Source organism: Nesoenas mayeri, assembly GCF_963082525.1.
Source record: "Nesoenas mayeri genome assembly, chromosome: Z".
NCBI lineage: Eukaryota > Metazoa > Chordata > Aves > Columbiformes > Columbidae > Nesoenas > Nesoenas mayeri.
This window is the reverse complement of record NC_137542.1, coordinates 36,511,253-36,538,230: the sequence shown is the minus strand read 5'-3', so window position 1 is coordinate 36,538,230 and position 26,978 is coordinate 36,511,253. Positions and strand designations below refer to the sequence as shown.

The 26,978-nt window shown below is 42.0% G+C and overlaps 1 protein-coding gene across 1 annotated transcript in view; it reads left to right on the top strand.

Moving 5' to 3' along the window:
• Positions 1-26,978, top strand: part of LOC308052095 (neuronal acetylcholine receptor subunit alpha-7-like) — a gene marked incomplete at both ends in the record, with an annotated part of 47,325 nt that overhangs the window by 19,249 nt on the left and 1,098 nt on the right. Inside the window, 7 exons of the mRNA XM_080362876.1 lie at positions 6,642-6,686; positions 7,247-7,356; positions 10,291-10,370; positions 12,275-12,442; positions 14,516-14,710; positions 16,001-16,087; positions 22,444-22,553. Coding sequence (XP_080219002.1) covers positions 6,642-6,686; positions 7,247-7,356; positions 10,291-10,370; positions 12,275-12,442; positions 14,516-14,710; positions 16,001-16,087; positions 22,444-22,553 — 795 coding nt within the window. The remainder of the gene's footprint in view (positions 1-6,641; positions 6,687-7,246; positions 7,357-10,290; positions 10,371-12,274; positions 12,443-14,515; positions 14,711-16,000; positions 16,088-22,443; positions 22,554-26,978) is intronic.

The window sequence follows — 26,978 nt, the reverse complement described above, 5'->3', positions numbered from 1 at the left end:
AAGAAAAGTAACATCTGTTAGCTGACACATCATGAGGCAAACCAAGTGGGTGTCTCTCTGTTCACTCAGGTGGAAGGCCAGGGTGAGCAGACTCTGCCTCCTCAGATGCCCTGCCTGCACAAGACAAAGCAACTGGTCCACCAGTAGTTCTCGGTCAGGGAGGAGTATAGACAACATCACAGTCTTGGCAATGGTGTATGCAGTAACAAAGCACAAAGCTGCTGTTTCTGTGGATTTATGTGTCCAGCATGCTTCATTACAATAACAGAGCAGGGAGCTAGGCAAGGTCCCAGCCTTCACGCACCACGCACTCTGGAGAGCAAACAAGGACTCTTGTGCTCAGGGGAATATGGTGTGTCAATGCATACAACACTACTGCAGGACTCACTAGGATGCTTTGCAAGTGGTCATTGCAATGGACATGAGGTAGTGGGCCCTGGACTGGTTTCCGTGTGGAAGGAAGCAATATAAAGAAGAAGAAAACAAACCTCCTGTTTAACTGTTGCATGTAAGGAAGAAGGGGTCTGCCACTGATACTCACAGAATATCACTCTTATCTTTGCCAAGACCTGGCATCACATCTGATGCACTTCTACCTGGTACAGGTTCCATGACATGCATCCATAAGTCTATTTTCTACACATACTGTATTATAGCATAATAAGATCTAAATTAATCTTCTTCAGCCATCCTGCTGAGAATGACATCAATGACAACCTAGATTTGCTTTGCTACATAGTAAGAGATCTCCAAGGCCTCTGTGCTTTGCCAAATAGCAGTGACAAGTGACTTTACATAAAATCTCACTTCTTTTTCCCACATCCATCCAAGAAAATTTCAAAGCATGACTACTGTGGATTAGGTTTTCTGCACCTACCACCATATATCTAACTGCACAAGATCCTTGTGCGTTTTAGCACTGAAAGCCAGCCACTCTATTCAAAGCTGTGAAGAACATGTTCTCTGCTTGTCATGGTTGTGGTAGACAAATACAAGTGAAGGGCCTCTTATCATTAGAGTTAGCACTTTTTCCAGAATTCTATGTATTCACAGCAGCAATTGCAGACAGGATTCATTCTTTTAACTGGTAATGACAACAATACAATTTACCATTATCTCTGGGTCAGTGTACCAGTACCACTGCAGCAATAGCCTCACTCCACTTGGTTGACCACAGGAAAAGTTTGTTTTATTTGCTTTCTAGGCTGCACAGTATCATAGTATCATAGAAATGTTTTATTTGGAAAAGACCTTTAAGATCATCAAGTCCAACCATTAACCTAGTATAGTCAAGGTCACCCCTAAATCGTGTCCCTAAGAACCTCATCTATACCTCTTTTAAACACCTCCATGGATGGTGTTTACCATCTTGCCCATGCAGCCTGTTCCAATGGCTGACAGCACTTTCCATTTTTCCTAATATCCAATCTGAACATCCCCTGGTGCAACTTGAGGCCATTTCCTCTCATCCTACCACTTGTTACCTGTTACTTCCTCATTGCAACCTCTTTTCAGCAATGCTGTCTCTCCTCAGCCTCATTTTCTCCAGACTACACAACCTCAGTTCCCTCAGCTGCTCCTCAGAAGACCTAGACCCTTCACCAGCTTCATTGCCCTTGTCTGAACCCTCTCCAGTACCTCAGTATCTTTCTTGCAGTGACGGGCCCAAAACTGAACACATTATTCATGGTGTGGCCTCATCAGTGCCAGGTACAGGGGGATAATCACTTCCTTAGTCCTGCTGGCCACACTATTTCTGATACAAGCCAGGATGCTCTTGGCCTTATTGGCCACCTGGAGCTGTGCTGCTGGCTTGTATTCAGTTGGCTGTCAACCAACACCTCCAGGTCCTTTTCTGCCAGGCAGCTTTCCAGCCACTCTTTTCCAGGCCTGTAGCACTGCATTGGGTTTTTGTGACCCAAGTGTTGAACCTCATTGCAAGTGGCCTCAGCACATCAATCCAGCCTGTCCAGATTTCTCTGTAGAGCCTTTCTACCCTCAAGCAGACCATACAGTCATTGCTGGACTGCTCTCCATCATCTTTGCCAAGTCTTGGGAAACGGGAGAGGTGCCCAAGGACTGGAGGAAAGCAAATGTCACTCCAGTCTTCAAAAAGGGCAAGAAGGAGGACCCAGGTAATTATAGACCGGTCAGCCTCACCTCTGCCCCTGGGACTGCAGGATGATTCCAAACCTGATCACATTCTTACAAACAGCCTCACCTGAACTGCAGATTTTGTTGCTGGAGTGTGTCCAAGCTCTTGACATGTTTGGAGAGCAGCAAGACAAGGTAACAGAAAAGTGTAGTGGGGCAACAAAGAATGAAGATTCAGGTTTTCTCCTGAAAACTGAGTCTGTGCCTTGCTGTGCAGGGAAACCAATGGAAAAGATCTGCACATACTTTCTCTTACTGCTCTGATGCAGTTATTACCACTATGAGCAGCATACTAGCTTAGTAGCACAGCAGCTTTTATCATCTCTACCAGGAACTTATCAAACTGTAGGGGTCAAGGTGTAGCTTGCACTGGTTTTCCCCTGAAATGAAGACTGCATCCCTGAAGGGCATGAGTCTTTTTTTTTTTTGTATGTGTGTGTGTGTGTGTGTGTGTTTTGGTTTAGTTTTGGTGTTTTTTTTGTTTGTTTGGGTTTGGGTTTGTGGTGGTGGTGGTGGTTGTGGTTTTGATTTTTTTTTAGGAAGCTTTTGGTGAGAAAATGGTTTGGTAGTCATGGCCCCAAGCATGACAGTATTCAAGAAGCATTTGGACAATGCCCCCAGACACATGGTGTAAATTTTGAGGTTGTCCTATACAGGGACAGGAGTTGGATTCAATGATCTTCATGGGTCCCTTCCAATTCAGGACATTCTCTGATTTACTGCAGGGAGAGCTGGGAGCTGAGAGCCTGTACAACATGAAGGGAAGGTCATCCCCAAGGCTGACAGTGCCAAGTGAGACAGAAACCTCACACAGGCAAAGGAGTGTGATGGGTTATTCAAGTTTTCTTCTGGGAGGAAAGACATCCTCACAACTAACCTTAGATGTCTCATGCTACACAATGAGTAAACTGCCTACAGCACTTCCCAAGCTCAAGCAATAGCTTTTACTTAGGGAAAGCAGTAGAATCGTAGAATCATGGAATCACAGATCACCTTCAAAGGTCACCCAATCCAACTCCCTGAAATGAGCAGGGACATCTTCTACTAGATCAGTTGCTGAGAGCCCCATCCAGTATGGCCTTGAATGTTTCCAGGAATGGGGCACCTACCACCTCCCTGGGAAACCTGTTCCAGTGTTTCACCGCCTTCACTGTGAAAAATTTCTTCCTCACATTTAGCCTGAATCTCCTCTCCTTCAGTTTAAAACCATTACCTCTTCTTGTATCACAACGAACCATGCTAAAAAGTCTGTGCCTATCTTTCTTATAGGCCCATTTTAAGTACTGAGATGCCACAATAAGGTCTCATGGAACCTTCTCTTCTCCAGGCTGAACAACCCCAGGTCTTTCAGCCAGTACTGGTCAGTGACCTCTTGGGACAGAGTAAGGCACACACACTCTCATAATTGTCTGTATCTATCTTTTGTAAAAGACAAATACAGTTGCTCTTGTGACCAGGTATCTCAATGAAGTACCCAGGCCACAGGTCATGATGAAGACAGTAGGAGCTATAATTCTGCAGCTCTGGAAAGGTGAGGCAACCAGCCTACTCCAAAGGCCAAACTACAGGATGTTTCAAAAAGATGGACACAATTTCAAAACAGTATATTTCACAATTACACACAAATTTATAAACTGTTTAATGAATTATCAAGTTTTAGTAACCTTTTTATAAATGCTCTGTGTTCCCTTTACCTGCTGTACAGACATCAAGATGATAGCTGAATTTGTCCCAAACACCTCTCAATTGGGTCCATCTTTTTGACATATCCTGTACTTCCTTACAGGTGCAAAGCTACATGGCTCAGTAAATGATCACATCTGCAAAGATGGAAAGCTCCAGAAACACCTCTGCCCTTAAAAGTCTCTTTCTCTAAACAGAAGATGGATTCAGACTCTAGATTCCCACAGCCCTCACCTCCTGGGAACCCAGCAGGCACTCTTCCTCTGACCAGGCTCCTCAGGGTCCTTGTCTAGAAAGGGCTTAGCAAGAGAGCTATACCTGGACAAATGCCTGCCCATGGCAAAGGGAACTTTGCCGTTTCTGCAAACCAGGTACTTCTGGCAAACTCAGAGCCTTGTCTGGAAAACTTTCTGTTCCATTCTGTGATAAGGACCCATCAGGATGCATCTGTTGATCAGTGCTGAGTATGAACAATTTCTGGTTTTTGCTGTCCATAAAGCCAAACACCATTTGAAAGCTCAGCAGCCTGAAGGCAAGGATGATAATAGACTCAGAATAGCCATGATAACATCCTGAAATGACATATTTTTTCCCCCCAGGCTGAGAGAGATATAAGTAGCCCAAAGCCCTGGTTAGACTTAGTGTTCTTGCTTACTTCTGTTGTCAAAAGGCAAGAGGAGTAAGACCATGCAGGGCATGGTTACACTGTAGGTAGACCTGTAGGAACTCTACTATACAATATTTCCTTTGACTACAAATCTGAAAAGTAGGGCAAACGTGGTGAATGCAGTAGCCCTGTGAAAAGAAGGCAAATCATACCCAAGATAATAAATTTAATGCTAACTGAAATACATGGCTGATGGATTGCTTGGAGTCAAATCTGATTTCCAAGGTCATTAGCACCTGTCTATGAACAAGGAGTTCACAGAGGTGTGACAAAGGAGCACATAAGGGCAACAAACAGTTTTGTGAAATAAAAAAGCCCTACATGTCCTTCTTCACAGTTTGTTGAATATAAGCTTACTGTGTGAGGCAAAAGGGAATTTCCTTGTAAATTCAAAGCCATACATGAAAGGCTCCTGACAAGAGGGATCTCCACATGCAAGAAATCCATAGTTCTCCCAGATCTACATTGCACCTTAATGCATCTCCCTGGGGCTATCAGGTAGCCAACAAAAAGAAATCCCCTCCTCCCCTTCTCTACAGAGTGAAATGGAGACAGGAAAAATCCATCATCTCACACAGGAGAGGAATTGTCTAACAATTGCAGCCCATCTTTTTGATCATCATGTTCAGGTTTCTTTAGAAGTACACAGAAAGACTTTGCAAGGAGAACATGTGCAGCATAGAACTATAAAGCAATTATTGATCAGCTAGAAACACAAAATAGTGCTAGTATTCAATGAGCAACTCAAGTGAGCATCATGCTGGCCATCCCTAGAAGACACATGAGCAATCATTGCTGGACAGGAAGGCTGGCTTGTGAAGATCCCTGGGACACAGCCTCTGTGTTGCTTTCATTTCCCACGTCAGTTGACACAGATAGCTCTGATGACCCCATCAGCTACCCACTCTGTTGTTTGGTTTGGTTTATTCTAGGATTTTATACTTTTCCAAGTTTGTGTTTATCCCTTTGAATCCTCAGTGTCCAAAAACCATATCCTATGTGTGATATTTCTTTTCTTATTTTACTGCGGACTTTCTTACAGTCTCTTCAGGAGTTGCAACCAAGGGGACAAAGGGAGTTGCAGATGGTCAGGGCCTCTGGAGGAGGGTTGTGGTTTGCATAGAGGCATGTATTTGCTGCCACAATTTGGGTAGCAGCAGAAAAGTGAAAGGGCTTCAGGATGCATCCCAGTATTTGCAGCTATGCCAGGCGGGGGTGTGGATCTGGGTATCCGCATCACAGTCACTCTGCAGCCCTGCTTCTCCAACCCCACTGCAGCAGTATCACCCCAGAGTCCTGCACCTGCAGGATAACTGCAGCAAGCTGTGCACCCTGTGGCTCCCCAAAGCCCTTGGAGACCAGCTGAATAGGGTTTCTTTGTTTCTGTTGTGTCACAGCTGCTTCCCCATGGCAAATGCATGCAGGTGTCTGAACTTACAGACTTCAGCTCTTTGCAGGCAACGTGTGAGCTTGCTCGCAGGCAGCATTTATATCCTTTTGCAATGTGCTACCCTTTTGCCCAAAGCCAGCCCTTCTTATCAGCCTGAACTGATACTCCAGAGGAATAGCACTTACAGCTCTGTTTCACCATTGTTTTGTGGTGGTAGCAAATACAACATAAAATCTCTCCAACTACTGCATCGTGTGCGGTACTGGAAATCATCTTGTTTGGAACAAATAGCTAGAAGGAAAGAGTGCTTTTGGTAAGCAGTCTAATTGTTCCCAGCAGTAGGAGTGATTCATTATTTTTGCTGTTATTGATCATTTATGATGAATGAAGAAGGTCTGTAGGTTTAAAAGATAGAAAACAACCACTATTTTCTGGGCAGTTCAGTGATTTCCACTGAGCTCACAATCTACTCCAGAAAGTTCGTGTTTATTTACCTCAAGAGTCTGGGTTTTCTAAAAGAAACAGAAACTCTTCTATCTGTAATCAAATTGCGCATGAAGGTTCATCCCTTTTACTTCCCCTCCCCCTCCCCCTCCCCTCCCCTCCCCTCCCCTCCCCTCCCCTCCCCTCCCCTCCCCTCCCCTTCCCTCCCCTCCCCTCCCCTCCCCTCCCCTCCCCTTCCCTCCCCTCCCCTCCTCTCCCCTCCCCTCCCCTCTCCTCTCCTCTCTGTCCCTCTTTTGTTCAAAGGATGAGAAGAATCAGGTGTTGATCACAAATGCTTGGCTGCAAATGGTGAGTAACCTGTATCAATAAAGAAAACCCTTTCTAATAGCAAACTACCAAATGTGTGGAGGAGAGGGCTCCAGAAACAACCCATTGGGATATAAACTTCACTTGTCTACCTCTCATAGAAAAGCAGTTATTAAAAGTATCACTCAGCCTTTGTAACAGATTAAATTATTTCCACCAAATAGGGACTATCAGACCACCGCCCACACACCAGTAATGATACCCAGGTCATTCAAACCACCTCAGCTCAGAATCAGCATGCCTCAGAGAGGTGCCTACTGCCAGTGTTTCTGCCAGCCCACCAGAAAAGGTTTGGGATGCCTGGCTTCAGGCCACATGGTGAAGAGGTTAGACACTAGATTAAAATACAGCTCACAGCATTCAGTCATCAGACTATGGATTCCTCAGTATATATGCCAGTATTTCTTAATAAATAAAGACAAGTATTTACTATCCTACTACTGCTGTTACTACTGGCAAAATCCATTCTGTTCCCATGATACTGCAGACGCTTTAGAAAATTTTACCAGCTTATGTAATCTGATGTATGTATTTACCAACAGTACTGGGTTGATGTTTACTTGTCGTGGGATCAGTATGAATACCCAGGGGTACAGAACTTACGATTTCCAGTTGACCAGATTTGGGTTCCAGACATTCTTCTGTATAACAGGTAAGCTATCGTTTCTGACAGCTGCCAGTTGGAATCTAGAACTAGAGCATTATAGACTGGAAATCAGCAATGCTTCACTGATATTCAGGAGCTTTTGCCATCTAGGGATTTAGCTCTGACTTTTAAACAGTAACAATAAAAGCAAACAAGCAAGTTTTCTTTGCTGTAGTTCTGCAGATGCCTTCTTTACCTATTCCCAGTGAATGTAGAGAGAAAACATCCATATTCTTATTATTACCATGGCTGTTCTCAAAAATTATTGTCTCCACCATAGTTTTTCCTTCCTGATCTAAACAAACAGATCTTCTTCTCACTTTCCTCATCACACATATTTTATAAATCTACCCATCATTGATCTTCCCCTCTGAACACTCTCTTATCTACTTTGCCTCCTCCAGAGCTGAGTCCAGCGCTCTAGCCAGCAATTCTGCAGTGCTGAATGGAGTGGAAGATCTCTCAACAGATATTTCCTTAATGTTATCCCAGAGAAGGGGATTTTGGGTTTCTTCTGAAAAACATCTTCATTTTGAACTTATTTTTTGATCTGTCACAAACTCCAGATGTGGTACTTCAATCTTGCTGTCTTACTAGATTTTCACTGACCTTTCTCTGACAGTTTTCAGGGTAACACTTTCTAATGACTCAGATGGCATTTCATTCTGCTGGTTTCTCCTGTTCACCAAGATCCATTTTCCATTCTAAGCCCTCACTAAAAGATATCTGAAGGAGGCTTAGAGTGACCTGGATTGTTAAGTGTTCTTCTTTACCTCAGATTTACTCCTCACAGTCTCTTTCTTCATTTTCAGTCTCTAAAAATGAGGCATTGAGTCTTGTCCATATTAATGTAGTTTGTTTATAAGAACATGACGTGGAAAAGGTTTTCTGATGTTCAGATATACCACCTTCCTCCTCTTCCTCCTCAGTAAGAAAACTAGATTGATTTAATGCAGCTGACCCTTGACAAATCTGTGCCAGGTCTTTTCACCTTATTATCTTTGAAGTTAGGCTGATGTTTCTATAATTTGAACTTAAAAAAAAGATATCAGAATTCTCTTTGATCTTCCTTAATTCACCAAGCACTTCACTGTTCTCCACAAGCTCTTACAGATAATTGTTAATACTTCAGAGGGTACTTTGGCCAGTCCCTTCAGTTCACAAGATTAAATTTCATCAGCCCTACCAACTAGAATCTGTTTTATTTACACTTCTTTAACCTGTTCCTCCCCTGTTCCGCATTGGACTTCTGCCACTGTGCTAGAAATGTCATGAGCCATAGTTCATGCAGAGTGAAGCACAGACAGTGCAGGATATTGCAGCTTTCTTTATCCTGTGTTTCCTTTTCTTTCTTTCTCCAGCAAGTAATGGATCTATATCGTCTTTTTTCTTTTCCTTGTCTCCTTGCTTTTGTGGTTTAACCCCAGCTGGCAACTAAGGACCACATAGCCACATGCTCACTCCCCTGTGGTGAAACTGGGGAGAGAAAATCAAAAGAGTAAAAGTGAGAAAACTTATGGGTTGAGATAAAGGCAGTTTAATAAGTAAATCAAAAGTCATGCACACAGGAAAAGCAAAACAAGGATTTTATTCACTGCTTCCCATCAGCAGACAGCTGTTCAGCCATCTCCAGGAAAGCTGGGCTCCATCACGCTTAACAGTTACTTGAAATGATAAATGCCATCATTACAAACATTCCACTCTTCCTTCTTATTCCTCCAGTTTTTTATACTGAGCATGATGTCTTATGGTATGGAAGATCCCTTTGGTCAGTTGGGGTCAGCTGTCCTGGCTGTGCCCCCTCTCAGCTTCTTGTGCATCTCCAGCCTCCTCATTGAAATGTCCTTGACTTGATACACTGCTTAGAAACAACAACAACAGAAAATCAGTGTATTACCAACATTCTTCTCATGCTAAATCTAAAACACATCACTATGACAGCTACTAGGAAGAAAATTAACTCTACCCCAGCCAAAATCAAGACATTTGCATTTATAAAAACCTTTTATGTTTCTTCATATTTATCACTCATTCTGCACTTAGTCTTTTCAATTTTATCCCCTTCTTTGTTTTATACTGGAGACAATACTGAGGAACAAGGACCCAGACATTAATAAAAAGCAGACCACAGGAGGAATGGAGAATCTGAATTTTCCACACCAGGTTGTAAGACAAGCAAGGTTCTACAGCATCAGCCAGAGGAACCTTTCCTAGTTAATTTCTTCCCAAGAGACCCTCTGGTGCAAGCCTGCAGGCCTGCTCCCTTGAAGAATTCTTGTCCTTGCCTGGCTTTTTATTCCATTATTATTCTCAGAATTGCTGGAATCCTAAAGAATTTATCTTCTTTTGGTCACTTTCGCCTACTTTCTGCTTTTGGACTCTCAATGAATCTCCTCCTACAAGCCTCAAAACTGAAACAACTTCTCCCCAGTTCCTTCCTCCATAGCTTTAAGCAAACCCTTGGACCCTCTGCATCATAATGAGATTGCAGAATTGTTTCACTGAGGCCATCATTATTCTTAAAATAGGTATATGGCTGACAGATAACTTGATTGACACTGTGAGCTCCTGGATTCTGACAGCAGCCCCAGAAAAGCCTCATCATTGCCACTGTCGCATCTTTGCATACCACTACTGTGACACTTTTGCTCTTGTCACTTCTGTCTTTCCTTTGAGACATTCAGCAGCTCTGCTTCTCACTTCTTTGAAAACATTGCAGCCTGCAAACAACATGTGCAAGCCAACAGTGTCTATGAAAAGCTGAGATAAAATCGGGAGTAAAATCTTCATCCAAGTGTAGGACATTAATTCAGACATCTGTATATTAAATTCAGCCAAAAGAATATTTTTGTTTCAACAAACACTACAACTTAACTTAAATATCAGCTTGTTTTTTTGTTTTTTTGTTTTTTTGTTTGTTTGTTTTATACTGTGTCATAGTGCGGATGAAAGATTTGATGCAACATTTCACACAAATGTGCTGGTGAATTACTCTGGATCCTGTCAATATATCCCTCCAGGTAGGGTGCAGAAAGCATTTGTTTACTTTAAGTCAATGTGTAGCTTTGAATAAGTACAAGCAGTTTTCCTTCATGAATGAAACCAAGATGTTTAGAAGCAGTCTCTGGAAATTTCACAAGCTGTGTAATTATGGGACTGAGCCACTGAAATATTTTAAGTCCATTATTAGTGGTGTATTTCCACTTCACAAATCAATAAATCACTCTCCTGAGCAGTTCTCTTAGAACATTCAGAGACCTAACTGAGGTGTGGTCTAAAGCAAGGTGATATGCACCCTCACATCATGTTTTCAAATGCAGTCCAGCTAGTTCTTTCTTGAGAGTGGACAGGCGTGATCCCAGGAGACCCTGAGAGCAGCACTCCCTCTGCAATTAAGTCCTCCTTGCTAGGCTGAGGCTACAAGTTCAGCTGAAAAGACAAGAGACTGGTCTCAGCCAGGCAGGCTTGAGTCTCAGCCTGCTTTCCATCTGTATTGCTGGTTCAGTGCCCGTAGTGTCCAACATCCAGGGCCTACCAGAAAATGGCTATTCCCACAGTTACTTGCTCTGCCAGACAAGAAACTCCCAAAATTTGTGTCATAGCTGGTGGCAGACTAACACCAAGCACGTCCAGAGGGCCAATCAGGGAAAAATGGGTCCTCCCTGATAGCTGGTCCTCTGTTGATCTCTACCTCTGAGACACCTTAAAGCCTCCCTATAGTTTCACTGGGACAGAGTAAGCCTCGGTAAGGTTGCTCTCCAGGGAGCCAAAAATGGCCATGATGGTGGGAGCCAGACATCTCAGAATGTAAAGTGACAAATGAAGGGAACTCAGCCACCCCAGAGCAGCAATGTTTACATAGGCACATGGTTTTGCACATATGGTTATGCCTCCATGCCCCCAGCATTTGCAGCAGCAGGCAAACATAGTTATTAGGGATATCTGTTTGGGGGATTTTTATCTTCAAAAGGCTCAAGAACTTAGTGCAAAACACCAAATTCTGCTCAGTTAGGTGACTCAGAGTCGGAATTCACATTAGTGGGTGTTTTGGGGAATACACAGATACAATTACTGCAAATAGGTTGTCTAAATGCAGCACTGGAGATAATTTTCCAATGAAGCAGAAACTACCTTCACATGGTGCATCTAAACTGGCCAGCATGCACTGAGCTGGTGAGGGAAGGTGAAAGCTGCAAAGCACAGCCCAAAGGTGTGAGTGTTTGCAGGGACGACTTCTGTGCTTTGCCACCAGCTACAAGTGATGCAGTCTGTGCAGATCGTCTTCCCCACTCTTCAAGCCCTGCATGCTGCTGGACAGTTGTGGAAGTCCCACAGCCCTAAGAATTAAGTTTAGAACATCCATGTGGTGGTGGTGGTTTTGTTGTTGGTGGTGGTTTTTCTTTCTCTCTCAGCTGAATAAACCAAAAAAAAATAGGATTGCAATAATATACAAGCATTAATCTTCTAAGCTGCTTAAAAGGTCACATAAAATAGTGATAGTGGACTAGACACATCTGGAGTAAAATTCAAGGCTCAGTTTAAAAAACAATACTTATAGAAGTATTAATCTCCTAAGCTGCTTAAAAGGTCACATGAAGTAATCATAGTGGACTAGACATGTCCAGAGTGAAATTCAAGGCCCAGTTTAAAAACCAAAGGCCAGCCCCAAGCAAACTTTAGCATAACAATGTATTTTCAAGGACCAGTGCTCCTATTTGAGGGCCTGACAAGGAACTCCTTTCAAAAAGCTTGTCACAGTAAATTCAGCCACACTGTGTAGGTATTTATGCAGTCTTTGCTCCCGTCAGATCCTCCATGGCTATGTCACACAGACTTTTGGAGAAGAAAGTTGCTCACAAACAGATAAGAGTAGAAATGAATTGCACCCTGCACACACTTGATTCTGACTGATTTCTATCCACAGGCATTTTGAAGAGCACATGTTACATTGATGTCCACTGGTTCCCCTTTGATGTGCAGAAGTGTGATTTAAAATTTGGCTCCTGGACTCACAGCGGCTGGTTGATTGACCTCCAGATGCTTGAGGCTGATATTTCCAACTACATCTCAAATGGAGAATGGGATTTAGTGGGTAAACAAGCTGGCCTATATTTTTCAGTAGTCTAATTTTCAAAGTCAAATTCCAAACATACACAGAATAATAAATCCTAATGGGGCATAAAATACAGATACTAAAAGTTTCTATGTTAAGAGGCAAAAATTAAAAAAAAAAAATAAAAATCACAGATCAGAGACAACCTTTCAGCTTCAATCATTAAACAAAGTCTGAAAAGACTGTATTCTGAAGTAATTCCCTGCAACTGAGTACATAAATGATATCTACAAGACCTGATGCATCTAAGCATTTGGCAAGTACCAAACTTGGATGTGTCTCATGTAGGTGCATGGAACACTACTGTCAGATCTACTCTAACATGTCAGCAAAAAATTGATTGGTCTAAACACCACTGTTTTGGCTAAAATTGAATGAGCTTTTACAGAAGTTAATCTCTCTCACCCAGAAAACCATCAAAGTGTCTACCAGTTCATAAAACCTGCAAATAAATGCAGATCAGTACGTCTCTCTTCCCTTCTATGCTTTTGGAGATATCTTTATTTTTAAAAGAGGAATCTATGCCCAGAACTACTATAGAATTATAGGATGTCCTGCATTGGAAGGGACCCACAAGGATCATCGAGTCCAGCTCCTGTCCCTGCATATGACAACTGCATAGTTCACACCAAATGTCTGGGGTGTTGTCCAGCCTCTTCTTGAATACTGACAGGCTTGGGGCTGTGGCTGCCTCCCTAGGGAGCCTGTTCCAGTGCTCCACCACCTTCTGGGTGAAGAACCTTTTCCTAATGTCCAACTTAAACCTCCCCTGACCCATCATCCTGCCATTCTCTGGGGTTCTGAAAAATAATACAGTAACAAACATAATCCTTATTCAGTTTCATGAGAAGATGGACTCCATTGTGAAGTCTTCCTCAAGTCCATCCATTTCACTGCCCCTTTGTTGTGGTTATTTCTGTCCAAAAACTTTGTATACCTGATTAAGAGACAGGCCTGTGGTTTAACTGTCTTCAACCGTGACAGGCCCTTATCTAGCTCACACAGCAAAAGCATTAAGTAGTACCTCAGGCAAACCATGGCCATATCCTTTACAGCGGCTTTGCCATGCTCCTGCCAAAATGTACGTGTTGTCGTGTCTTCTGTCATGTGCACAGAGAAAAAAAAAGTGTTGAGCAATGGTGGCATGAAAGATACAAGGTGCTGAGTTCTTCCTGCTCCTCTGACTTATGCTGTGCTCCTGCAGTCCCAGCCATGCAGCATCTCAGTCTGTTGCAGCTTGGTCACCATGACCAACCATGAAATACAGATATATTGGACAGCTATGTCTCTTAACTTTCAGATATGACAGACTTGAAGCTTAATTTGACACTCCTTTCGAAAATTAAGCCGTGTCCTCGTTGTTTTTCCTGAAAAAAAAAAAAAAAAAAAAAGCATAAGAGATTGACAGAAAGGTAAGAACCAGAAAATCTGCTGTGTGGGCTAGTGAATGTGACATCAGCTGTCTGTCACTGTTTTCTATAGGCAGGAAGGCAGAATGCACATTTTACTGAGTAAATCTTTGGCCACTGCTAGCAAATCTTTCCTTGTTGAGGTTAGTATGCTCAGAATTGTTTTGATCTGGCCCAGATGAGCTTTCTTCATTTAGCCAGGTTCTAATGACTCAGAAGACATGAAAACAAACCCTAGAAAACACAGAAGGGTATTAGGAACAGTAGACATTTTACACTGTTGCTTCAGATGTTGCTGAAGATACTGACACACTAAAAGTGACTTTCGCTCATTTAACCCTGGAGCGATGTATTTCAGCTTTCAAATGACACTGAACAGAGGTACATTATAATTTGTCCCCTTCAGTCTGTTTGTTCATGCGTGCATCATTGACCACAAGGATTAGATAATTATTTTTGCCTGGTAACTGATTTGGAGATGTCTTTTCTCCCTGAAAAATTGCCACAGAACTCTTTGAAGCACACTTCAATGGACAGTGTGTGGTGGGTGCCACATGTTGGACTGTAAACAACTAGTTCCTAGCCCATGCAAGGGGCAGGATTCCTGTATCTCTCTCTGCTTCTCTGATCTCCCTCTCTATAGGTGTCCCAGGAAAGAGGAATGAGAAGTACTATGAATGCTGTAAAGAACCATACCCAGATGTGACGTACACCATCACCATGCGTCGACGCACCCTCTACTATGGCTTGAACCTACTAATTCCCTGTGTTCTCATATCTGGCTTAGCACTGCTTGTTTTCCTTTTGCCAGCTGATTCAGGGGAGAAAATTTCTTTAGGTAAGTGCTAAAGAATTCATTTTTTTAATGTGCCCTTCCTATAAAATGGAAAATAAATACTTCATGGTGCTCGATGAAGAAGGATTTCTCTGCAGGAGCAACAGCACTTGTTTGGTTGCATTAACTAGGCTAACAGCTTTCTGTATGTCATTCACACATCCTGCACGAAACACTTCTAAAATCTTTTGGATTTTCCCTTGGGATGAGGCAGAACTTGTCACTGGCAAAGGCAGCAGTGATAGTACTCTGTCATCTCTATTTTTCTGTTCAATAGTATGTCTGAACACATTTCACAGCTGACTAACTCTGTTTTTCAGATAGGACATACTAAGACATAGAATGAAATGTTGTGAGCAACAGCAACTGGACACTGGATTTTCACCTTCCATGTTCAGTTCTCAAACCACCAAGCCATGAGTGCCCCATGAATGCAAAGCAGTGACAGCCAAGGAAAGGCTAAATGGGATTTTGTGTTATGTGTGTTGATAAAGACAGCAGGGCTGCTTCCAACATAAGAGAGGACAAAGCCGGAAATATACAGGACAGGTCTAGACAAGACCCTAAGAGTAAATTGTGCACAACTCCAATCAGGATAGAGTGCTTTACAAACACATGAAGCACCCTTAGTGTTAGCAGAAAAATCAGTGATCTGAGGAGACTTTGTTACAAGAAGTAAAACATAGTCAATGGGAGTTGCAATTACTGTCTATTAACGATCAGATGGAGAGAAGAAAAACAGTTATTTGAGCTGAAATACAATGTTGACACAAAAACAGGAGATAAAGTTCTTGCACTGATGTTGTGATTTCTCAGTACCAGGGCAGTTAGGTTTAGCAACCACATTCCCAAACAAAGAGCTTATTTTGAAACAGGCTGCAGCCCTTTGGAGATTGTTGTAAAATATGCAATAGCCAAAACCTTGACGCATGTCTGTGAAAGTTTCTCTTACCCTTTATTACCATCTGGGTTTTGCTTGCAGTATGTTTTAGAAAAGCAATGTTGTTTACCAGTTCTGCAAGCTTCATTTCACTTGAGAGGCAAGATTTCTCCAATAATTTAAGAAAAGCAAGAATTCGGGTGTAATTGAGAAAAGTGAAAAGATATCAGATAAAATTGCAGCCAAAAATGCTCTCACTTTGTGGAAGTTCTCATCTACATTGAAAAACATGAAGTCATAGGCTTGGCTCAGCCACAGATCAGGACAAGGTTATATTTAACTGCAAAGACATCAGAGGAGCAGCTGCAGAGTACATGTTCCTCATCCTTCTCCTCCATGTTCACTCCCTGCAGGTATCACTGTCCTACTTTCACTGACTGTATTCATGCTGCTTGTGGCTGAGATCATGCCTGCAACTTCTGACTCAGTCCCACTAATAGGTAAGTTGATTTTCTCTGCTCTCTGCACAAGGAATGATGATCAATAGTCTTTCAAAGACTATTTGAGGACTGACTGTTTTTGTTCATTTCAGCAATCTCAGGAGTATATCTCTGACTGGGCTTTCCTGTTTGCATGTATGGAAACAGCATATATGAGGACTATGAAAAGGCTCTGGAAATATCAGATAAACTGGTAACTGCAAGGATTGAGGGGACACAGAGTCAACACACAATATGGAGGTTTGGGTAGGCAAAGCACAAAGCTGGAGTACACAAATGCACAGGCATGAGTGGGATACTGGAATTTTACTCAGCCCTGGATTTAGTTTCATTGAGTCTGTCCACAAAGTCCCTTCAACAGCACTTTGGATGAAGCTGTGTGCTGTGTGATCTTTAGAAGATCTCAGTGCTGCTGGCTGGAGAAAATTCATCTTCTTCCACATCACCTGCCCTCCCTGCTGTTATGCATTTCTTCCCTCCCTCCTCCTCCCCTCCCCTTTCTTCTCTTTCTTCTCTTCAAGAGCAATTCAGGATACTACAATCAAAATTCAGATCTATCACTGGAATGCTTCTAAACATGTACTGAAAACTATGTGACAGATTTTCATCTTGGGAATGTGGGCCAGACAGGTGTTGTTACATCCCCTGTTTTCATAGGACCATCCATTTACCTTGTATGTGGCCTTAGTTTCTCAACTGTGAACTGGAGAAAACATTATTCACTGACTTTGTAGAAGGACAGAGAAAATAAACCTGTACTTGGTTCACAAAATGAAGTATGAACACTGTAGGAAAACTCAGAATTTGTTTAATTATCAGCTCCTGAGCTAAGGTCTATGTTTGCAAACAGGTGAACTACACATTACAGAAAGTACAAAAAAACCAAAATATTCAACAATATATCTAGGTTCTGAGGGAAGGTACACCTCACCATTGTATAATTAAAGCCTTGTACAAATTATATCATGAATACAACAAAAGAGCATTTACTCAGAACATATACCTGAGATTCCACAGAGGCAGTTACAGTTATAAGAGGAACTTTGTGTGTAGGGAGGAGACACAAGGCATCTTGGACCAGTCTTCATGTAATTTTCACTGAATCGTAGAATCATAGAATACTTTAGATTGGAAGAGACTTTCAGAGGTCATCTAGTCCAACTTCCATGTCATAAGCACGGAAGAAGAGCTTTTACCTATGCATCAGAGCATTCTGGGAGTGAGAGATGTCCCTCTGCATATCAGCTGTCCAAGCAATGTTATGGTTTCATGACCACATACAGAGTTCTTGTTGCTCCTGCATATTTCCCAGATTTCATGTATTTGCTCACTCTGGAGGCAAGACCCTCCACGTGTTTCAGCATTCCTGAGGTCTTTCATGCTCTGGCCACCCAGCACCATTTTCTTTCCACTCTTGTCCACTGTTTCTCCATATAAATTTGGGTTCTAATCTTCCTCCCACAGTATTCCAAGTTTAAAGCTCTGCTCCTATCTCCTTGCTCAACCCCAAATATGCAATGTAAGACTGGCTTCTGCACTCAGGCAGCCCTTGTTCAGCAAGTGTTCAAAGCTAGGCTGTGTGAATTCACAAGATCTTGAGCTCTTAAAACCTTATCCATACTCTAACAGGGTAACACATCTCCACAGTGATCTTATAGGTGATTCCAAATGGGATATTTTAGCTGCTGAACTGGATATACCAGATCATGATAACAGTTCTTCAGCGTGATCTCTGGTCCAGTTGAAAAACATGAATGTGTGGAAAAGGAGAACGCTTGCACAACTTGTTTGATTTTGTGAAGAATCAGCAAGCCTAGCACCACATTACAGGAATAAACAAACCTTCTAAAGTATGTGGCTTGAGAAGGATGTAAGTAATTCAGTCTTGAAGTAGAAAGATCCATTGCTGGTCTGCAAAAAAGCCACTGTCACACAGTATCACAGTATCACAGTATGTGATGTCACCTGTCTTCCTGCATGTGGGAGCAGAGATGCTCTGAAAATGTGACCCCACACACTTCAAAAAGCTCTATAATATAATGATGTATGATAAAAACATACTTAGGGTCTGGGTTTTTAAAAACAAACATGCATGCCTACCTATCTGGGCCTGAATGAATTCTCCCAGACTTCACTATTATGAAGACACTAGCACCTGACATGATGTACCTCTTAAGTTTCTGTGCCTTCAGACCTCAGCTTTAAGTACTTAACTACAATAACATGGGAAATTCTCACAGCTGTAGTTTGGAGTGTCTTTGCTGAGGTAGAAATGGAAATCTGGTCTAATATGACACTAAGAAAAGAACTAAATTCTGAGATTGGGCATATTTGAAAAGAAAAGTGGAAAGGATATCCCAATTTTATTTAGTTGAGGCCACTCTCCTTTTACATCAACTTACATTTACAAGCACATCTCAGCCTAAATAATCACAAGCAAGCAGGTGCGGCAAGACACTTAGTTTTTTCTACCTCTCTTAAAAGTCGTTCCCTACTTCCTTGGTATGTCATCTGTGTTCTCTGCCTGTTTATAAAGCTGCCCAGAGCACAGACTCTGTTATTTTGCACATGCAACTCCTTCACATGACGAACACCCATTTATATGTAGCCTACTGACTGTTGTGTTAATACATGTTAAAAAACAACCCAAGTTATTTCTGTAAAAGAGCAAGTGATGAAACTTGGCCTCGAAGTCATCAACACGTTTTTCAACACCTTTGAAAACCAGGACCATGCTGCTCCTGTACACCACAGAGTGACTGGTAGAGCTTTCCTTTCCAGAGTGAGCCAGTCTTTTTGCATGCCAAGAAATGTTCCAGTTGGACAGGCTGTGTATTTGCATTTGCAAATGCTCTGCATTTGCCCCCTGCTCTCAATCATCTTTCTTGAGGCTCCCATTCACATCAGTAACTAGCTACTTGCCCAGCAGTATGCCTACTCCTGCCCTTCTTCAGGAGAGCCTGCCTTTTTGGGAGAACAAGATATTTCCAAAGACAGTTTTCAGCAGTATGCACACATGCAAACCAAGGTACTGCAATGTTTCAAAAGCTGAATCCTGCCCTTCTGTAAACTCATGCATGATGCCAAAGAAAGAAGTAGTCTGGGAACCAGGGCAAAGATGCCCCTGTTTCTGTTTAAAACATCAACCAGCCATAGCAACATAAACCTGCTCAGTCATTTGGATTAAAAGCTTTAAAGTCCCATCACGTGTAGAAATAAAACAGCTCGGTCAGAACTCAGCACAAATCAACTATATGAACAAGGCTTGTTTCACTACAGGGTCCTTGAGGTCCCTCCCGGAACTTAAAATCTCTAGTGTAGCTCCTAGAAGGCTTTCAAACCACTATTATAGAGCAGCAGCTGTGTCCCAACCTTACCCTTCTGAGTATATCCTATTCATGCTTCCCAGGAAGTGTGTCTGGCTGCACTTATGATTTGACTTACTTTTAACTCTCTCTTTAAAAATACTTTTATCAAGAATCTATGTACGTAGACTGCTGGAGTTAATTGCTTGATGAAAAGATACAGAGAAATGCAGAGAACTCCAGATGTATTACACACCTTGACTTATTGGTCTGAGTGCACTAATCACTGTGTAAAACAGACAGAGAGAGAACAGTTTTAATTTTCAAACACACAGTTCTATCCTTCAAAAGCATGTGGGAGAAAAATTTGAAAGCAAAATTTGACAAAAAACCTCTACCCTTGTGCTCTCTACAAGTACCATAACCAGAAGGTAAACACAGTCCAAACCTGAAGCCTCTCACTCTTTTAAGACATTCCATGTTTAAGAGGGACCAGCTAAACTGAGAGGATAGTCTTTGTTTACTACTATCAATGAGAGCTAATGGATGGCACAACATGTCTCAGCTACAGCAAATCTTGACAACAGTGGAAACTTTTTACCTACCTACATCGTCTACTGTGTTTCTTTGCTGTCTGTGTATAATAGTAAATCAGCCAGCAATGGAATCTCTCCTCTCTACCTTTTAGTTTTTCTAGTCTCTGAGAAACTCTGCCATTACCTGTTGTACACTGCAGCAATGTCTGCCAAGCACCTGCCCTGGCTCTGGGCTGCTTGGAGGCTTTGGAACTTTCTCTCCCTGAAGTGAATACAGCATCTGCACCTACTTGGGCTGCATAAGTCTACCTGTCACAAATATCTTGCAATATGTGATTGCCTGACACTGGTAATACAGTTAAAGTACCATAGCCTATTTCCTCCATCCTTACTTTCCAACTTCACTTTACCTTAAACAGAATGGCCCCCTCCTAAAATGCAGATAATGCACATCCAGCCAATCTTCCTTGCCCATGACCAGGCAAAAACATAAAACTTCTTTCTTTATGGGTCCACAAGTCCCCTGCAGTTCCCAGTTTGTTCCCGAGAAAACTCTTTTCCCTGTTTACTAGCAGGTCTGCATAGCATTTTCCTGATCTCCATTCTTGGGTATACAGCACAAAAAACTGGCAGTGTGAATACATCTGCTAATCGTTCTCTCTGATCTTGAGTCAGGTAATACTAAGTTGTTCCCAAATTTAACCAGGTGATGAATTTTCCAAGGCTCTGTGAAAAATCTGTGCCAAATCCATTTTAAATGGACTACTTCAGGCCTTTGAAGTCTGGTGGCATCAAAAGGCATAGAATTTACAGAAGTTATTTAGTGACTTCTGGTACTAATGAAAGCAGCAGTATCAACACTGCTGTGTTTCTGTTACATGGGGCATACTGCACAACCAATTCCCTGAAACCCTAAAAGCCTGGCTGTTTCCTCCACTCTCTCACGAGTAAGTGCAACACAGATGTTTTGATTCACCTGACCCTTGGGACAATTCTTCTAATTCAGCTGCATAAGTCATTTGGCACAGAAAGCCATGACCATCTCTTGAAGCAGTTAAAGCATTGGCTTCAGGAAGGCTTGATGTAGCAGAATAAGTTTAATCAAACTAACTTTTTAATTGTATGCTATTCTTTTGTTTGAATAACCTATTTTACCATGAGTAGCCAAACTTAGCATGAGTGTCCAGGCTCGCTACAATACCAGGCCACATAGTGTGAGCTTATATTAGTCATGATTGCTTGGTTACGGAGGCCCTGAAGACCAGGACCACAGAAAACACTGTCAACAGATACTGAAGACCATCTAGATGAGAAGGGTAAAAGAGCTGCTTGGATGGCGGAAAAAGAGTATCCAAATAGAAAGCCCCCAGACCTGGAATTACTATTGGACAAAAAGACATGTGGACAACATTTGAAGGATGTGTGAAGAGCAGATGCATAGATTGTCAGGGTTTAAAAGCCCAAGCCTCTTTAGTCTCAAGGGCGGACTGTTTCTTTGCTGTCCCTTTCACTTTATTCTATGCTATGGAAAACTAGGGTCAAGAAGATTTCTTTAACACTGAGAAATTCATTATTATGAACAAACTTTTTGCTGCTGATGCAGTGAAAATTGGCATTAAGAAAAGGAGATGGAACAAAACTTGCTTCAGAGTTTATATTGAATTTTTGACTTTTCTTGCAAGCTGCAGGAGGGAGGGCTGGGGGTGGGAAGGTGCTGCCATCTGCATCAGTGTTACATGCTTTCCCACATCACCCCATCATATCACCCAATAGTTATGCTCCCCGGTATTTTGTCACGGCAGCCACTGAGTGTCACTAGCCCTGTAGGTAATTCCTCTTTATACTTCAGTGCATCAGCCTCACTCCTGGCATGAGGAAGCTGGACTGCCACTTAGGAGATACGATTTCGAGTTTCAGGTTTGACTTTCGAGATCTTGATTTCTTTCCTGTACGGTGGGCTGAAATTTAGCACTCAGGGTTTAGCTTGCTTTCATAGGAATCAAACGTCTTGAAGGCTGAGGAGGGTGCTGAAAAATATGCTTAACCCTGTGTGAGCAATGGTGGGTCAAGGGAAGATGTCTAGTGACACTTTCTGAGGGGGTCCATTGACATCATGAGGACAACATTTCTCTCCATCATCTCTGCTGGCAGCGTAGGGCAGCCCAGAATTGGAAATGCTGGTGTTCAGTGGGTCTGGTCAGCTTGGCTTCTCACTGTTTTGGCAGAAGGCAGGAAACAGGTCCTTAGCAGGTGGCCCTACATTCCTCTCTGGGAACAAAAAACAAGCAGTTATTGCCCTTCACTGTTTCTAAGTGCTTCCCTTGCTGGAGGGAGCAGAGCAGATATACTGAAAACTTTCAAGGCTTCAAATGCTCCAGTGTGGAAGATCAGAGAAAAGGATGCTTGCATGAGAAGCAGTGCTTCTCGAATTTATATATCGAGGCATGGCCAAGGAATATTATCTGATTTTGCTTGATTTTTTCCCCTCCTAATGTACTCCTTGTTTTACTTGCAGCTCAGTATTTTGCTAGCATCATGGTAATTGCTGGTCTGTCTGTGGTGGTAACAGTGCTGGTTCTGCAGTTTCACCATCATGACCCACAAGCAGGAAAGATGCCCAAATGGGTAAGTAACTTCTGCGGCAAATATTCAACAGCCTACTGAATGAAAAAATTATCTAAAAGCTACAGTAAACTATTTATAGATGGGGGCAGAAGCTGTTCTCCATTAATCCAAAGAGTCCAATGCAGACAGTATGTTTGGCAGTTAAGTTTGCTATTGGAGGGAAGGAACAAACATACTAAATTTGGGTTTCTGTTAAAACTAGTATCTGTCATTTGGTTTTTCTATTTAAACTTACAATGAGGTGGTTTAGCCATTGCAGAGTTATCTTTCCCAGAACCAGCTTCCAAAGTGCTAACCCCATGGGCAACACCTTTGGTATTTTTTCCAGCAGATACCTCTACTGATAAAATATAACATTTCAAAGCTCTGAACAAACACTGGTCTCTGCTGGGCAGTTCATCTGCTTTGTTCCTTACAAAGGTTCCCACTGCACATAGTGACAGAGCTGTAACCTCCCAAAACAAAGACAGGAGGTGAGGCCAATTTACTTCCGTCTTGAAATTATTCCAGTTATGAGCTGTCTCCCTGAGCTGCTGGAAGATTAGGAACCCAATACCTTAGTGTAGTAAGGGTGTTCAATACTGAAACCAACCAGCTATGCTTCTCACAGCTTGGAGCTTCCTGTTACTGCACTACCAGAAGAAACAGAAAGGAAATACTGTTGGGCTCAGTCTGACTGTAATGAGGAGATGTCTGGACTTCCCTGGCATGGAAATCTGCCTGCTGCTGAAGGCTCATCCACTTGTCTTTATGAAAAAACAATTTTGTCTGCTGCCACCTGATCAGTTCTCAATGTATGAGCATGTGGATCTTCTTTTCTCTACAGCAGCAGACTCTATTAGCCCAGTGAGGTCTGGCACCAACACCAGCTGGCTTTCAGGAGGAATTTGTTTCCTTTAGATTTTCAAGTTAAAATAAAATTGTGGGGTTTTTTTCTGTCTCCTTTTCCCAAGAACAATTTTTAAATAAGCAAGGTATGCTTTAGAAAAAGAATGAAAGCAGAAGCAGATAAATATAGTCACAGACAACTATCCACCCTGGTTCCACAGAAGCCTGATTGTACAGAATCTCCTGGTATTTCATTCACTACATTTGTCATGCTAGACAATTATCCAGACATGATGTTAAATGTCACATGGTTACTAATGTCAGCCTAAGTACAGAATGGCTTTCTAATTTAGCCTCTCTGAAAATAAACAACAGCATCAATGCAAAATTGAAAGAAAATAATTAAAAATAACATTTAAAAAAGTTCAGTAGCAATTAAGCATACTAACCATTATTTCTTTAAGTGCTGTATCATTTCAAATAATCTTAATTTCAAGACAGTAGAGCATGCGAATTCTGGATGAACCTGTATACTGCATGTAAACAAGATCTGAGGGCACGTATCTGGGTTAACATGCTTCAGACGTCTATGTGGACAGTGTCTGCAAGCAGCATAACAGCCCCCATGGACAATTTTATTGTTTTGTCTGCTTTTTTGAGGAGCTTAGACACAATGGCTCACGTTAAATTTGCTCACAAACTCTGCATGTCAGTTCTTTCTCTCTAACAGTGTCTTGATCTCTTATCTGGAAACACAGCATGCAATGAATTTTCACTGTTGAGGAAGCTTGTTCAATGGCCTGACAGCTGAACTGGTATAGAGTAAAAAAAATGCCATCAGGAAGCAAAGACTGGAAGGCATTACTAGGAAGCACAGATGACAGACACTGAAATCTGTAGACCAGGCAAGCTGACAGGGCTGACACGTTAAGAGAAAAAAGGTGAATGCCAAGTGTGTAGGAAAGAGATTGACTTTACAAAAATTGGCATTGGCATCTCTGCAAGGAATGGGCGTGCCTCACCTATGTCAGATGTTTATTATAGAGACACTTTGAAAGATTTTTTCAATAAAAACAAGGAATTTAAGATAGCCATCTGCAGAAAAAAAGGAGATTGCTTCCCTGAAATTTGTTCTCTGCATTTCTAGTTTCTAATCCTGGCAGAGCCAGACACCAGTTTATTGCAGAGTTCTAACCCTGATTAATTGGATATTGTTACAGGATTGTTCTCACCTCCTGCTTAAATGGAATTAGCTGCTGGAGTAAGTTGTAGGGGAAGGCATTGGGCTTCTGTGGAAGCACCACCAGACCTAGAAGATTTAACTGAATGCATTGTCCAGACACTCGCTTTCTTAACTGTTTGCAGTTAAGCATATTCTTTTCCATGGCTGTCTCTTAAGGATGCTGTGCTTGACCTCTGAACAAGAAGAAGGAATGTTAGTATTTAGCCTCTGTGTAGGTGCTCACTTCTTGCCTTACACCACTGCTGAGAATTGTTCCTTCCTTTCCACTAATCTTTGATGACTTACTAGAGCTGACTTTCTTCCAAGACAGGAGTTTAAATTTGAGGTGTTCAGTCAGGAAAGTTGTTGGCTACTCCATTGAGGAGTGATAGCTGCTGGCTACTTGACACTTTTGATAATGTCTGCTGTGCTAGCTTGGAAAAGAAAAATACGGAAGGTCCAGCTGTGGAGTTTGAGAGTGGATAAGGTCGACCTGCCTCTGCTGACAACCAAGAGTGTGGCATAGGAGATGGACAGGGAAGACCAAGCAGAGAGAAGGAAGAGTTTTATGGGAAAAGGCAAAAGCATTCTGGCTCTTTGCTATGTCTAAACCAGGTTTGTTAGGTTTCAAGGCTTTTCTTTTGATATTTAAAACTTGAATGTGCACAGATTTGCTCAGGTGTTGATGCCCTTTATCAGGAGATCTTTAATTGGGGACTCTCTCCTTGGGACTAGGCCAGGCAGGTGTAGGTGAGCTAGAAGTACAGGTGTACTATGGTTAGCAGAGGACCTTGATGGAGAGGTCTGTTACCTGTGTTCTTCCTTCATGGAAACCCAGATATGATAATGCAGGTAAGAACATACATTCATACCGTCATGACTGGGCTGCTTTCCAGCAACCCATATGCTGTAGCTGTCTCCTGAATTAATTAGTATGACAAGAACAGACTGATGCCTTAGTGTTTGTGTTTTCAAGGAAACAGGGCATTTGGAAACAGGGAATTGTCGCTGTCATCTGTGTATTTATTTTTCAAGGGAAATGGGTTTCGTTCTATCTCTAAGTGCAGTTTCCCCAAGAAGTAAATACTTTGTCTTGAAATAAAAAGTAGCATTCCTGTAGAACAGAGCTTTTTCACCTAACATCTCATTCCAGAGCTAAGGCAGGCCTATTAACATTTTCTAATAAGAAAGTTTGTCTGTCTTAGTATTTTGGAATTTCACAATACTGGAGGACTAATTTTTCTTTTCCATTTGCCACTGCCACTGTTGGAATATTCCTAGTAATTAAGACCTTGGTTTTGTTCCATGTGTCCATACGCAGTCAGAGGACATTGTAATTTGGTTAAATTAAATGTAGGATTGATTGTTTAAGCTGCTGCATTATAGTTTTCTATTTGTCTGTGGTGACCATGGAGGAAATAACAGAATATTTAAAGGCTCAATGAGAGCAGAATAATATGAATCACAGGAAAATAGTTTCTCAGGATGAAAGATAAAAGATTCACTAGCAGGAGAGAAGCAGAAAAGCTCACAGAAAATGGCGTGGGTCACAGAATTTAAAAATTGTATAATCATCCTCCACTGGTCATAGATTTTTGGCTTTTACTGTTATTATTCCCTCTTGTGGTAATTAGTGCCTCCTCCTTTCTGGAACTATGCTTGTCATTAGAGCAGCAACTCGAATTACTAAGTATAATTTCCCCATTCCTGCATCTATATTGTGCAAACACAGGTGACAATTCATCCTGCATCTAAAACAACCTTGGAGGCAAAGTGTGGTCCTGAGTCAAACATGGCTGAATTGACTGAAGCAGGATCCCACAGGGAGTCCAGGGAGTCCTAAGCCAAAGCTCAGAAGTTAAACCAGAGATCATGTCTGTTCTCATTAAAGAGGCCCACCTGTCTTCCTGAAGGGACTCTCACAAGCACATTGCAACTGTCCATTTTGTACACACAATACCTGAAGGACTTCATAATTACAATATTTTACCGATTTAGTTTCCTACCCTTTGCACAAGATATTACTGATTTCACAGCCTTTTTATTACCCTTCACAGGAAAGTTTACAAAAGGAATCACTACAAGCTCAGATTTCAGACAAGACATCTGAAGATCAGTTCACTGGGAAAAAAACACTGGATGCACTGTCTGGAGTTAGCTCATTTGATTACTTTGACAAGAAATATATAGGGTATAACATGCCATGTACATGGTAGAGCACTCTCACAATATGTCAGTGCAGTTGTGCACCAGAACATAGCGAAATTACAGCAGCTAATAACAGCATTCAGACTTTGAACTGCCCAACATAATTGATATATTTTTCTTTTGAAAAAAGCCTTGCTGTATTATGTGGCTGAACTCTTCAAAGGAGT